At 46.5% G+C, this 14,693-nt stretch overlaps 1 protein-coding gene across 2 annotated transcripts in view; it reads left to right on the top strand.

Annotated features, from left to right (window-relative positions):
* Positions 1 to 14,693, top strand: part of hdlbpb (high density lipoprotein binding protein b) — a 121,628-nt gene that overhangs the window by 83,172 nt on the left and 23,763 nt on the right. For both annotated transcript variants that reach the window (XM_052044460.1, XM_052044461.1), the window contains 3 exons: positions 1,339 to 1,560; positions 7,186 to 7,404; positions 10,862 to 11,000. In XM_052044460.1, coding sequence (XP_051900420.1) covers positions 1,339 to 1,560; positions 7,186 to 7,404; positions 10,862 to 11,000 — 580 coding nt within the window. The remainder of the gene's footprint in view (positions 1 to 1,338; positions 1,561 to 7,185; positions 7,405 to 10,861; positions 11,001 to 14,693) is intronic.

Below are 14,693 nucleotides of genomic sequence, written 5' to 3'. Positions count from 1 at the left end.
ATAACTGGCAAACTAGCATCGTTTTTAGTGGTGGATTAATGCTTTGGAACTTAAATCCATAATTTAAAGCAAAAAGCTGGCATCAATAAGAAAACATGAAACTAACATCTGGGCATTACTGTCCTTTGAGTGATGAACCAGGTGGTCTCAAGTGCTGTTTTTCCTTCTCCTCCTCCTCCACCTCACTTTGGACTACAGTGCTGCATACAGAGTAGAGATTGTGTCACAAAAATTCTTTGTGTGTCTGCCAGAATTTAAACATCTCACAATCTACTCCTCGTGACTCACTGAGAGGCCTGTTAAATATGAATTCAGGAATCTGTTAATAAAGAGGCAGGTCAAAGGTAAGGGAATTACTCTAAACCTTTATATAATTCCAGTTAAACTTCCTCTGGTGCTTTCTGCTCAGCTGGTAGAGCCTCTGCCTCACAGCCCCAGAGACCCGGGTTTGATTCTGACCTCCATGGAGTTTGCCTATTCTCCTCAGAAAATAATGAGGGGCATAAATAGGGGAGATAGTACGTAAATTCTCCCCAAAGCAGAGCTGTCTAAAGCTAGATGGACACACACAAAATGCTGGAGGAACCCAGCGGGTCGGGCAGCACCTGTGGAGGGAAATAAACAGTCGACATTTCAGGTTGAAACCCTTCATCTATCCTGCCTGACCTAATGAGTTCCTCTGGCATTTTGTGTGTGTTGCTCCAGATTCCAGCGTCTGCAGAATCTCTTGTGTCTAAAGCTAGATGGCATAGGTTTAGAGTAGGAGGTTTAGAGGGGATCTGAGGAGGAATTTTTTCACCCAGAGAGGGTGGTTGGAATCTGGAATGCACTGCCTGAGGGGGTGGTGGAGGGGGAGACTCTCACAACATTTAAGAAGTATCTAGACGAGCAGTTGAATTGACAAGGTATAGAAGGCTAATGACCAAGTGCTGGTATATGAGATTCGTATAGATGGGTTCTTGATGGTTGGCATGGATATGTTGGGCTGAAGGGCCTCTTTCTATGCCATCTGACTCTACATGATCTGAAATCCACTACCTGATGGAAGCTGATTCAATACTAACATTAAGAAAATGGGTGAAATGTACTAAGATATGATGGAAAAACTAGACAAAGAATAATTTGGATGGTCCTACCAGAGAGATACCTTGGGCCACTCAGCTGAAGGGCCGACTGTGGTTTGGTCCATCTCCTTTACCCTGGACACACCATAACCATACCCTTGCACTGTCCCACATTTGGGGGGGAGAGCTTTAACATTAATAGTTCCACTCACAGCTCCTCTTCTCCCCACCCCCTCCCCCCCCACCCTCCAACTACCACCTCCCAACACCACAGCAAATCAACAACTGTACTGTGGAGCTGCACGCCAAACCGGAGTACCACAAGTTTCTCATCGGACGTGGCGGCGGGAACATCCGCAAGGTGCGTGACCGTACCGGAGCCCGGATCATCTTCCCGGCAGCGGATGACCGGGACCAAGAGCTGATCACCATCGTCGGCAAAGAGGAGGCCATTAAGCAGGCACATAAAGAACTGGAGATTCTCATCAAAAACCTGGTGAGTTCCCTCATCACTTCACCCCTCCCTCACCGCATTGTGAGCAAGAGCCTGTCTCAGAATCAGGTTCATTATCACTGATTTGTATATGGTGAAATTTGTTGTTCTGTGGCAGCAGTACAGTGCAAAGATGTAAAATTACTATAAACTGCAAAACTAAATAGTGAAAGAAAAAGATTGATGAGGTAGTGTTTGTGGGTTCGTGGACCGTTCAGAAATTTGATGGCAGAGGGGAAGAAGCAGTTCCTGAATCGTTGAGTGTGGGTCTTCAGGCTCCTATACCTCCTCCTCGATGGTAGTAACAAGGAGAGGGCATGTCCCAGATGGTAAGCGTTCTTAGTGACGGATGCCGCCTTCTTGAGGCTGGTTGTATATGGTATTGGTACTGGTTTGTTAATGTTGCTTGTACCAAGGTACAGTGAAAAGCTTGTCTTGCATACCGATCGTACAGGTCAATTCATTACACAGTGCAGTTATATTGGGTTAGTACAGAGTGCATTGAGGTAGTACAGGTAAGAACAATAACAGTACAGAGTAAAGTGTCACAGCTACAGAGAAAGTGCAGTGCAATAAGGTGCAAGGTCACAACAAGGTAGATCGTGAGGTCAGAGTCCATCTCATCGTATCAGGGAATGTTCAATAGTCTTATCACAGTGGGATAGAAGCTGTCCTTAAGTCTGGTAGTATGTGTCCTCAGGCTCCTGTATCTTCTACCTGATGGAAGAGGAGAGAAGAGAAAATGACCCCGGTGGGTGGTGTCTTTGATTATGCTGGCTGCTTCAGCAAGGCAACGAGAGGTAAAGACAGAGTCCAAGGAGGGGAGGCTGGTGTCCGTGATGCGCTGAGCTGTGTCCACAACTCTCTGCAGTTTCTTGCGGTCCTGGGCAGTGCAGTTGCCATACCAAGCCGTGATACATCCAGATACAATGCTTTCTATGGTGCATCGATAAAAGTTGGTGAGAGTCAAAGGGGACAAACTGAATTTCTTTAGCCTCCTGAGGAAGTAGGTGTCCATTATGACCATAGGGTGTTGCAAATGTTTTACAACGTAATTATTATTCATATTTCCTTACAACATAGAAGGAGGCTATTCGGCCCATTGAGTCTATGCCAGCTCTCAGAACAATCCACATACCCCACATACTTGCCATGTGATGTTTTCACGATCAGCACGTGCTTCCCCCCAGAACAGTTTATACAGCTACACCAAGGAGGATATAACATAGAAGATTACTAATATGATGCTACTCGCTCTTAACATGAATGGATGTGGTTTGAACCAAGAGTATGAAGGGAATGGATGAAGAGTAGTCACAGTTACACTGTAGGCTCATGTGGCAGCCCCTTTGCACTGAGTAAACTTCCATCAGCAGCAATTAATATTTCAGTCATTGATTGTGAGATAAATATTGGCCAAGGCCACCAGGAAGACCTCCCCTGCTCTTTGAAATCAGCATAGCCATAGAGGGATGAAGCACTGACTCAGGCCATTTGGCCCACCACATCTGCATTGACCGCAAAGCCCCTTTTTGTTCCACGCCAATCCTACCCTAACATTTTATTCTCCACATATCTCCATCCGCTTCCCGCAGACCCTGCCACTTATCTGGACAATTTACAGCGGCCAACTAACCCACCCACCCGCATGTCTTTGGGATGTGGGCGGAAACCAGAGCACCCGGGTGAATCCCATGCAGTTAGAGGGAGAACTCCACTGGCTGCCCCACTGTGTCGTTACCAACTAACATGTCTCTTCCTTGAGAGAACAGACAAGGCATCCCTCTCCTCTGCTAGGCAGCAACTCCAGCAGGTTCTGCACTAAGACTTTAGGCTAAAGCCTTGTGCGTGTAACTGTGAACCTGTGACCTTCTGACTCGGAGGCAAGACTATTACCCACATAATGTCAAAAAAACAATTGAGAGTTCCCTGAGTACAGCAAAGGCTCTGGGACCAGACAACATCCCACATGTAGTACCAAAGACTTGCATGCCAGAACGATGCACACCTCGAGCCATGCTTTTTGAATACTATTTAATATTGGCATCTGTCCAACCGTGTGGAAAATTGCCCAGGTAGTGCTTCCCACGAAAAGCAGGACAAGTCCAATCGGGCAAATTACCGCCCAATCAGTTTACTCCCAATTGTCGCAAAGGCATTGTTGGTAGTGCTGTCTAGGGGTACATGGCTGTGTCCTGTTCACAATATCTATTCTGGGCTTTACCAGGACTACTCAGCTCCAGACCCTATTGCAGCCTTGGTCCAAACTTGGTCTGATTCCCTTGACGTCAAAGCTGCACTTGACCAAGTGTGGCATCTAGGAGCTCTTGTTAAGCTGGTCAATGGGATTCAAGGGGAAGTCAACCAACCTGTCCTAATCCAACCTGAACCCCACACTGGGGAAGATGGATGTGGGTGAAATATCAGTCCAAGACTTGCTCTTGGCCCAAACATCTCAGGCTGCTTTATTAATGATCTTCCATCATAAGGCCAGAAGTGGGGATGCTTCTGATCAGTGCATGATTTTCTTTTACAATATTTTTATTAATTCCACATAGAGAATACAGAGTACATGAATCAGAAAAAAGATGGAATATTACTGAATACACTGTCTTGAATCACACTTAAAATCATAATACCCCATAATGGTAATCAAAAATGATCATTAATAGTAATTGAATTGCAATAATTTTATTATAAAAAAAAAGAATCTAAACTCACTACCAAGACCGAAGCTGTTTGGTAAAGAGAAGCCCTTATCACATAATGATACCAGCCAATATCTGTGCTTTAACCACCAAATCAAAGGTTTTAAAAATAGTTCAAAAAAAGGTCACCACAATTTTTGAAGGTCTAGGTTAGAATCAGAAATTGAACAACGGATCTCCTCTAAATGTAGGTATGACATAACATCACGTAACCATTGAACATGAGTAGGCGGAGTAACTTCCTTCCATTTAAGCAATTCAGCCTTCCTGGCTATAAAGGCCAACATCTGTAGATCAGAAGTCTCCAAAGTTATGCCTTTTTCTCCAACGATCCCAAATAGTGCAGTCGAAGGATTAGGCTTAAAATTTATTTTAAAAAGCACAGAAAAAATCTGAAATACTTCTATCCAGTATTTTTTAAGACTCGGACATGTCCAAAACATGATTTTCAATTCCATTTGCAACTCCTCAGAAAATGAAGCTGCCTTTGCCTGCATGCAGCAAGACCTAGACAGTATGTAGGCACAGGCTGGTAATTGGCAATTAACATTGCTGCCACAGGAGTGCCAGGAAATGACCACCTTCAATAAGAGAGAGACAAACCACCACCCGTCGCAAAACCTCCCACCATCCCGCCGGTCACCGCTGACCAGAAATTCATTTAATCCAGTCACATAAATACTCAGGCTACATGAGCAGGTCAGGGTTAGGGTCTGGGTATCCTGCAGCAAGTGATTTACCTCCTGGCTTCTCAAAGTCTTTCCACCATTTACAAGGTAAAAGACACGTATGAGACAGAATACTTGCACTTGCCTGAATGAGTGCCCCTCCAACAATAATCAAGAAGATGACCACCATCCAGGAGAAAGCAGCTCCCTTGACTGGCACCCCGTACACCTTAAACCTCCAGTCCCTCCCCCACTATCACACTGTGGCTGCGGTGTCTGCCATCTACAAAATGCACTGCAGTTATTCACTTGGGCTATTAATGACGCCTTTGGAACCCATCAGCATGAAGGATGAGGGCCGCAGATGCAGGGGATTGCGACCACCTCCAGGTCCCTCTCCAAGTTACACTCCATCCGGACTTGGAAATGCATCATCTATTCTGGCTTAGATCTTGGAACTCCCTTGCCAATAGCACTGTGGGAGGAACTTCACTAGCAGCACCTTAGTGGTTCAAGAGAGCGGCTTACAGTCACCTTCTGAAGGGCAATCAAGGCAGGTCAACAAATGCTGGTGAGGCCTGAGAAATAAATTAATAAAAAAAAGACTGAGCTACTGCATTTATGCCCTTTTGCATTGCGTAGTACAAACAGGAGTTGGCCAAATAGTCACTTGAGCTTCTCCACCATTCAGAAAGATAAGTACTCCACAACTACTTCTTCCTGTCTCTTCCCATGTCGGGCTGGTAACTTCCCTTCCTCCGCTTGTTATCCTCCCCCCAGCTGCATTGGTACGGCCCCCTCCGTTTGCCCTAAGTCTTTGAGAGCCTGATCCTTGTGCCTTCAGAACATCATTGCTTTAAATTCTATGATCCACACACAGTAATATAGGGCCCATGCAGTTTTCTTGAGGCTCTTCTTAGCTTACTCTTTGTTAGCTCTTTCGCTACAGTTTGAGCCATTGACGTCAGACTGATTGATGGGTGTGTGCCTTGTCCTGAGACGATGCCTAAATCCCTGTGTATTGCATAGTTACTAATTACTTGGTGTCTGCGCTAGCACACTACAGAAAGATCACACTTCCACTACAGATCACCCAGAAACAACCCACAGCGTCATGCACATCATCAGATCCTACCACTTTGGGTAAGCATTAAGCAGGAAGGTCCCTCGCACATCATCTCCAGACTTCAGCTCTTTGGTCCATGTTAGGAACAAGGCTGTGATGAAGTTATCCCAATTGTTATCCCTTGTCTAGACTCTGCTGGGGAGTGGATGTGTGTTCAAGTCAGTTGAGGATAATGTGCCTTTTGTCTGGTTGAGGGAGTAGTGGCCAGAGCTCTGGGAAAGACTCTTACACTCATTGTTTTGAGTTGATTCCTTATGATCCCATTAAAATACTAGTTGGACCGCAGCTTGAGTTGTCAGCCACCACGTTGCAGAGAAAATGTGCTTGCCCTGGAGAAGATTTACGAAGATACTGCCAGGGCTAGGAAATGGTAGCTATGAGGAAAGAAGATCAGATTGACACACAAGATGCTTGAGGAACTCAGTGGGTCAGGCAGCATCTGTGGAGGGAAGTGGACAGTTGACCGTTTCGGGTCGACACCCTACATCTGAACAGGGTCTTGACCTGAAACGGTCAACTGTCCATTTCCCTCCACAGATGTTGCCTGAGCCACTGAGTTCCTTCAGGTCTCGTGTGTTGCTCCAGATTTCCAGCATCTGTGGTCTCTCCTGTGCCCCCATTAAGCTTGGATTGTTTTCTTCAGATCAGGGGAGGCTAAAGGGGAAACTTAATTGAGGTGCATAAAATTACAAGGAATCCAAATGACATAGATAGGAAGGATCTGTTCCCCTTAACAGAGGGGTTGCAAACCAGAGGGATTATAGATTTAAAATAATTGGTGAAAGGATTAAATGGGAACGCAGTCCTGATGAAGGGCCTCAACCCGAAGCATCGACTGTCCGTTTCCCTCTACAGATGCTGCCTGACCGGCTGAGTTCCTCCAGCGTTTTGTTTCTTGCTTGAGAATTTTGAAGTTGTGTCTCAGGTCTGAAGCAGTGTAGGACAGCAGGTGTAGGGTCAGCGATGGGTGAAAGAGATTGGCTGTGGTTGAGGGAGGGGGAAACAGAAATTGTGTGTTAGGGTTTACAGAGGGAGCAGGTAGGAAGTTATCGTGAAAATCCAGTGCGCACACCAGGCGGGCTCGAGTCTTGATCACCCTGCAACGCCTCCCCCTCCCTCCCTGCAGGACAACGTCATCGAAGACCTGATGATCGTGGAGCCCAAGTATCACCGGCACTTTGTGGCGCGCCGGGGGCAGGTGCTGCGCGAGATCGCTGAGGAGTACGGAGGCGTGACCGTCAGCTTTCCCCGGACTGGGGTGCAGAGCGACAGGGTGATGCTGAAAGGGGCAAAGGATTGTGTGGAGGCGGCCAAACGCCGGATCCAGGAAATCATTGGGGACCTGGTAAGCACGTCGCAGCATCTGTACTGCCACTCACACCCTCTGGGCCATTCATTTACCTTGCAGCATTGTCGCGACTGCGCACAGTAAGATGCCACAAACTGAGACCTTGTTCCCTTTGGTTCTCTGCTATATCCACATTAGTATTGATTTATTATTGCCTCTTGTACCGAGGTACAGTGAAAACTTGTCTTGCAAACTGTTCGTACAGGTCAATTCATTACACAGTGCATTGAGGTAGTACAGGGTAAAAACAGTAAAAGAATACAGAGTAAAGTGTCACAACTACAGGGAAGTGCATTGCAGGCTGCTGGCTGCTTTACCAAGGCAGCAAGAAATGTAGGCAGAGACCATGGAGGGGAGCTGGTTTCTGTGATGTGCTGAGCTGTGCCCACAACTCTCTGCAGTTTCTTGCAGTCCATGGCAGAGCAGTTGTCTGCTTATCTGATGCTATGTGCCTGTGATGCTGCTGCAAGCAAGTTTTCTATTGCACCTGTGCACACATAGACTTGTGCGTGTGACCATAAACTTGACTTTGACTCCAGGCCTGTCCTGGACTGAAACCACATTTCCATTTGTAGTTCACCCCATTTCTAAGAATCGTTTTTGTAGGACTGGTGTGTCCCCCTGCCTATGGACATTTATAACATCAGTTCTGTCAAAACCACACCAAGTTGTGTTTAATAAATGACAGAAGACCACAATTCCTTGTGGTGAGATATGTTTACTTGCCATTGAGAAATAACAGTAACCTTAATGTAACAACTGTAACTAGTATACCCTTCCCTTTATCTTTACCCCTGTATGGTATAAGCTGAGCCTGTCCCAAATGATGGTGCAATGAGAGTTAACATGGTGAATGGCCAAGCCGCTCTTCCCTTTATCTTGTGATTGAAGGTTTTGATGTTTAAGGGAAAATGCCATGTCACAGTTGCAGCTTTCTGTTCAATGTGGCAATGCATTTCACACTCCCCCTCCCTTCCTGCCCTGAACAAATGGCCTGGTTTCTTCCCCTCCCCTGTCCAGTATCTGCATCAGCTGTTAGATAACGTTTTTAATTTCCATATTTCCTCACACAAAGGAGGCCATTCAGCCTTTCAGGTCTATAGTGGCTTACAGAATTTCCTCATCTATCCCATTCCCCCTCCTATTTCCATAAGATTTCTTTATTAGTGACATGTACATCGAAACACACAGTGAAATGCATCTTTTGCATAGAGTGTTCTGGGGGGCAGCCCGCAAGTGTCACCACGCTTCCGGCGCCAACATAGCATGCCCACAACTTCCTAACCCGTACGTCTTTGGAATGTGGGAAGAAACCGGAGCACCCGGAAGAAACCCACGCAGACACACGGGGAGAACGTACAAACTCCTTACAGACAGCGGCCGGAATTGAACCCGGGTTACTGGCGCTGTAAAGCGTTATGCTAACCACTACACTACCGTGCCTGCCCATGTAAACCTTTATCCCAACCAGTACAAGTAATTCTCCTATAACATGATAGCTATGTTCCTATGGAAAGTCACATTATAGCAGAAGAGGTCATAGTTGCCTTCGAAGCACAGATTTAAACAGGGTTTCCCAATTTTCCTAATGGAAACACACGTTACAGCAGAACTACCTGTATGCCTTTGAGACCAGAGCACCCGGGGGAAACGTGCAAGCTCCACGCAGACAGCACCGGAGCTTGCAATCGGACCAGGAATCGCTGGAGCTGTCGGGCAGCTGCACCACTCACAGCGCCATTGTTCCAAGTCCGCAATAGTGTCGTACAGCACAGAAATAGGCCCTTCGGTCCACCACGTCCCTGGTGACCTTTTTGCCCGTCTGCACTAATCGAATTTGCATTAGGACCCTATCCTTCTATGCTTTGCCTATTTAAGTATCTGTCTAAATGCCTCTTATTTCTAAATGCTCCCAATGAATGTGACAAAATCATAATTCTGAATTAAATTCCAGGTAGTCAAACACAGTATTTGCCATAGGATTACCTTTTTCACTTCAAAAGCGTTCCAGTGAAATTATACCTCCACAAGTGGGGTACATGTCAAGTGGAAAAGAAACTTCAAAAACATAGCAGCACCTGCTTTCTGTACAAACTAAGCTAACAGCTTATTGACATTTTAATAAGCTGTTTTTTTTAACGTTTTTTTTAACATTAACATCTCTAAAGAATTTAGGTCAGAACCCCAGATGTGGACCGTCAATTTTATGACAATATCATAAATATTATAGTTCTAGACAGTGGTAAACCACAGAAAAAACATGTTTAAACCAGCAAATCCTGTTCTCTCTCTCTCTCTCTCTCTCTGTCTCTGTCTCTCTCTCTCACTCTCACTCTCTCTCATTCTCACTTTCTCTCACTCACTCTTCACGGTATGTACATTTCAGAGGGCTTTTGATAAACTCCCCAATATCCCCTTATAAATGTTGGTGTCAGATTTCATATGATGACATTCCTTAGCTGCTTGCGATACTTTGCTGCCTTAAAAGCATTATATTAATGCAAGCTATTGATGAACGAAGTTAATGCTATGTCCACAAACTACCAGGCAATGGGGCCAATTGACCCACAGGGAGGGTTAAGTTCTACCCTTTGAGTTTAAGGATTCATACTTTGGAAAAGAAAAACCTGAAAATCACCAGGACTCGTCCAAGGCGACTACAGACCCTGCGTTTGGGTAACAGAAGTTCACAAATCAATACCCAAAAATCTGAGAGACACAATAAAAGTCAAGTCGAGTTTATTGTCATGCGCACAAGTACGGTGTGGTACAGGTACAAAAAACTTGCTTGCAGCAGCATCATGGGCATGTAGATTCAGACAGCACACAGAATATAAGATAATATTTCTTTATTAGTCACATGTACATCGAAACACACAGTGAAATGCATCTGTTGTGTAGAGTGTTCTGGGGGCAGCCCGCAAGTGTCACCACGCTTCCGGCGCCAACATAGCACGCCCACAACTTCCTAACCCGTACGTCTTTGGAATATAGGAGGAAACCGGAGTACCCGGAGGAAACCCACACAGACACAGGGAAAACGTACAAACTCCTTACAGACAGTGGCGGGAATTGAACCCCGGTTACTGGTGCTGTAAGTTATACATGACAATGGAAAAAAAGGACTGTGCAAAACGAGCACATCAGAGACAGGTCCATGGAGTGCAAGAGGTGGCCTGTAGTGTTCCGTTGCTGAGGTAGGATTAGGCTGTGCAGGTTGGTTCAAGAACCTGACGGTTGTAGGAGAGGGAGAAAATTCACCCTTGTGGAATTTAGGTGAAAAGAAGTAAATAAGTAAATTTTTTTTCAGCTTGTGGTTCTTGGCACATGCACAGATGACAAGGCTTCATGTTACAGAAAATTGCAACACAGGCCATCTTCTAGGACCGCAACCCCTCACAATGCACCAGTACTTGTTGTGATTTCTGTTCTTTCTCTGCCTGCATCTTCACAGGAGGCCCAGGTGACCCTGGAGTGCGTGATCCCACAGCGGTTCCATCGGGCAGTCATGGGTCTGAAGGGCTCCAAGGTGCAACAGATCACCAGGGACTACGACGTACAGATCAAATTCCCTGAACGAGATGACAACCAAGGTACATTTCAGATGGAACAAATACCACCTTGCAGCCACAGGAACCAGGGAACCATTTGCATGATTCATGTCCAAGATAAACGTCATAAACACTGGAGGGACAGTGGGCCAGGCAGCATCTATGGAGGGAAATGGGCAGTCGACATTCCAGGTCACGGCCAGATGAAGGGTCTCGACCCAAAACGTCGTCCGTCCATTTCCTTCCACGGGTGCTGCCCGACCCACTGAGATTCCAGCATCTGCAGTCTCTTGTGTCTCCATTCATGTCCCAGAGCTTTGACTCGACCAATTTGTCATTTCACGTCAACAGACAACTTGCTGGAGGAACTCAGCGGGTCGAGCAGCATCTCGTTCTGTGTTGGGATTGGTGCAAAGTGTATAGACTGCTGAGCGTTTAGAGGGGGGTGAGGGGAGGGCAGAAGTCAAGGAGGTTGAGGTTAAGATTCAGATTAGATTATTGTCGTACACACAGGGTGCAGTGAAATTCCTTGCTTGCATGAAGCTCACAGAGTAAAGAGTATACATGGGAATGTTACGTCCCAGCAACAACAGAAACCCACCGAGCCGTGTATAAGTGTTAGAATCTATTTATTAATAAGTACTTGTAATAATAAGAGAAGTAAAAATGTTAGATATTAAACATTGACCCCAAAAAAAATAAACTCGAAGTGTGTGCCTGGCAAATTCCCAAACCCCAAGTCTAGAAATAGTTCTCAAAGTTCAGTTCAGCAAGTAATAAGGTAGAACGATGAGCAAAGGCTTTTGCAAAACTACAGTAGATTGTAGAGAGAATGTAGGGAAAATCTACGAAATCCACATGTTCCACGATGGAACCCATACGACACCTCAATCACCGAAGATCTCCACTGCTTTGTTCCGAAGTATCTGCCACCCCGAGGGCACTCAATACGTGACTGCCCACAGAAATACCTGCTTCCCAGTACAGGTTAACGACAAAGTGGACTCCACTTGTTTGCTCCAAAAATCCATAAATACAATAGTAAATACAGTGACAAGTGGAAGAACAATGGAATGGTATTGGTATTGGTTTATTATTGTCACTTGTACCAAGGTACAGTGAAAAACTTGTCTTGCATACCGATCGTACAGGTCAATTCATTACACAGTGCAGTTACATTGAGTTAGTACAGTGTGGATTGAGGTAGTACAGGTAAAAACAATAACAGAATGCAGAGTAATGTGTCACAGCTACAGGGAAGTGCATTGCAGGTGGACAATAAGGTGCAAGGTCAGGTGCTAAGTATAGTGGTTCAAGCTGAGGTAGCACAGAGAGAAATGTGATGGCAATTGGAGATAAAAAGGTCAAGAGAGGGTAAAAGGCCCGGGGGGAGTGTCCAAGAGGAAGGGGAGTATTGGAGACGTGGGAAGGGGTCATCAGCTGGGGGGTGCAGGGAGCACCTTGCCAAAGAAATAGGTTCGGGGGCGGAGGTGATGGAGGAAGAGCCAGACAGGCATCATGATTGATTCGGAACTCGTTGAGGTGTGGGTGCAAGGGTACAAAGGTGAGGCCTGTGCTGTGGGGGAGGTTGGGAGGGGCTGGGGTGGTGAAGATCTGGCAGGGGCAAAGCCTAGGGTCAGAGGAGAGGTGCTCCAGACGATGTGAGGGGGAGGGGGGAGCTCGGGAGGAGGAAAGGGTCAAGTGTGGTGCAGGGGCTGGGATATGAAGTTAGAGGACAGGGAGCCACGGTGAGAACACGGCGGGGGAATGATCCGGCGGAGCGTTGGGAGCTTGGGGCCTGGTGGGAGAACGAGGTGGTAACGGCAGAGTCTCGGGAGCCTGCCCGACCCACCGAATCCCTCCAGCAGATTCTTTGTTGCTCCAGATTCCAGCATCTGCAGTCCCTCGTGTCTCCTTGTTATCTTACACGTTGAGGGGCAGTGAATAGAAATATTATCAGGTGGCTTCCTTCTTTATAAACATTACCAGTTTTTAGCTGTTACCTCTCCTCCTGGTTACCCCTTTCGTGGGCTGTGGGGGTTGATGATTTGTTCTACTTTGCTCCAGATGTTTGTAGAGTCATATGGCTCAGGAGGGGAATTGGCCGATCTGACCTGTCTGGTATCAGAATCAGGTTTATTATCACTGACTTTAAATGTTGTGAAGTCTATTGTTCTGTGGCAGCAGTACAGTGCAAAGACATAAAATTACTATAAATTACAAAATAAATAGTGCAAAAAAAAAGGAATAATGAGGTAGTGTTCATGGACCATTCAGAAATCTGATGGCGGAGGGGAAGAAGCTGTTCCTGAATCGTTGAGTGTGGGTCTTCAGGCTCCTGTACCTCCTCCCCGATGGTAGTCACGAGAAGAGGGCATGTCCCGGGTGATGAGAGTCCTTAATGATGGATGCCGCCTTCTTGAGGCACCGCCTCTTGAAAATGCACAGTATTTTTGATTTCAGATTCATTCAGATTAGTTTATTGTCATGTACACCAGGATGCAATGAAATTCCTTGCTCGTGTGAAGTTCACAGAGTATACAGTGTACATGGTAACAATACAGCTGCAAGCACAAAAGTAGAATGATACAAAGCATAGTGGTGCAAACTGAAAGAGTGAAAGAGAAACCTGAACAGAGAGAGAAAAGGTGGTAGATAGCATGGGAGTAGACAAGTGAGAAATAAACACTAGCACAGGTGCGTTGGGCTAAATGGCCTCTTTCTATGCTGAATACACTTTGTACGCAGAATCTCTGGATCCCCAGAGCTGTGAGGCACTTTGTACCCACTGTGCCACTGTGCTGCCCTCTGCAGTCAAGGTAGGACCCCTGTTTAATTTCTCAGAGGGCACCTTTGATGGTGTTGCAGTCTCATTTCTTGTCAGGCCTGGATCATGTACAAAAAGTGTTTGAACCAACAGCTTGCCGGTGCTCTGCACCAGATCTGGCATCTCGGTGCTTCTCCGTGTTATAAATCTAATTGCCCGTAACAGAAAGCCTGATGGCTCCCTGTAAATAGCTTCTCAGCAGGGGACCCAGGGCTCCATTGAGGGTGGTTTTTCAACTTGTTAATGAAGCGATGGGCCTCATTTACGTGTGTTAGTACTTGTTCAGCAGCTTCACAGTCCTGTAATTACAACACATGGGACCAGTACCCAGAGTCTGACACACTGCCTTTAAAGCAGGACTGGCTTCCCAGAGAACAACAACTGTGGTCTAATATCTCCTCACAGGTTGACTCTATAGCTAGATGGACTGGGGGGAGTGGGGTTGGTGAGGACAAGGGGGTAGGGATACTGTCACTTGAGAGGCTCTGCCCCATACAGTGGAGAGTTTCGGTTCCAGAGCCTCCAAGGCAGGATCCGAGCCACAGCTGGATATGGAAGGTGGCAGGACTGGGAAAGGTAGGTGTAGTTTGGGTGGGGGGGGGGGGTCGGAGGTAAGTGGGTACAGATCTAGTTTTGGAGTGGTGGGGGTGCGGAATGGGGATCAGGTCTGATTAGTTGAGAATGTGTGGCCATCAGTGGGGTGCCTGATTGGTGGGGATGTGGAGAGCGTGCGTGAAAACACAGTGCTGGGGGTCATACAGCACAGGAACAGGCCCTTCGGCCCACCACGTCTGTGCCGAACACGATGCCAAATTAAACTAAACCTCTTCTGCCTGCACACGATCCCTCCATCCCTGCATATTCATGTGCCTCTTAAACGTCTCTAACGTATCTGCCTCCACCACCAC

The sequence above is a fragment of the Pristis pectinata genome, chromosome 37, assembly GCF_009764475.1.
Source record: "Pristis pectinata isolate sPriPec2 chromosome 37, sPriPec2.1.pri, whole genome shotgun sequence".
Classification (NCBI taxonomy): domain Eukaryota; kingdom Metazoa; phylum Chordata; class Chondrichthyes; order Rhinopristiformes; family Pristidae; genus Pristis; species Pristis pectinata.
The sequence above is the reverse complement of the archived record's forward strand: the minus strand, read 5'-3'. Positions and strand labels throughout refer to the sequence as shown.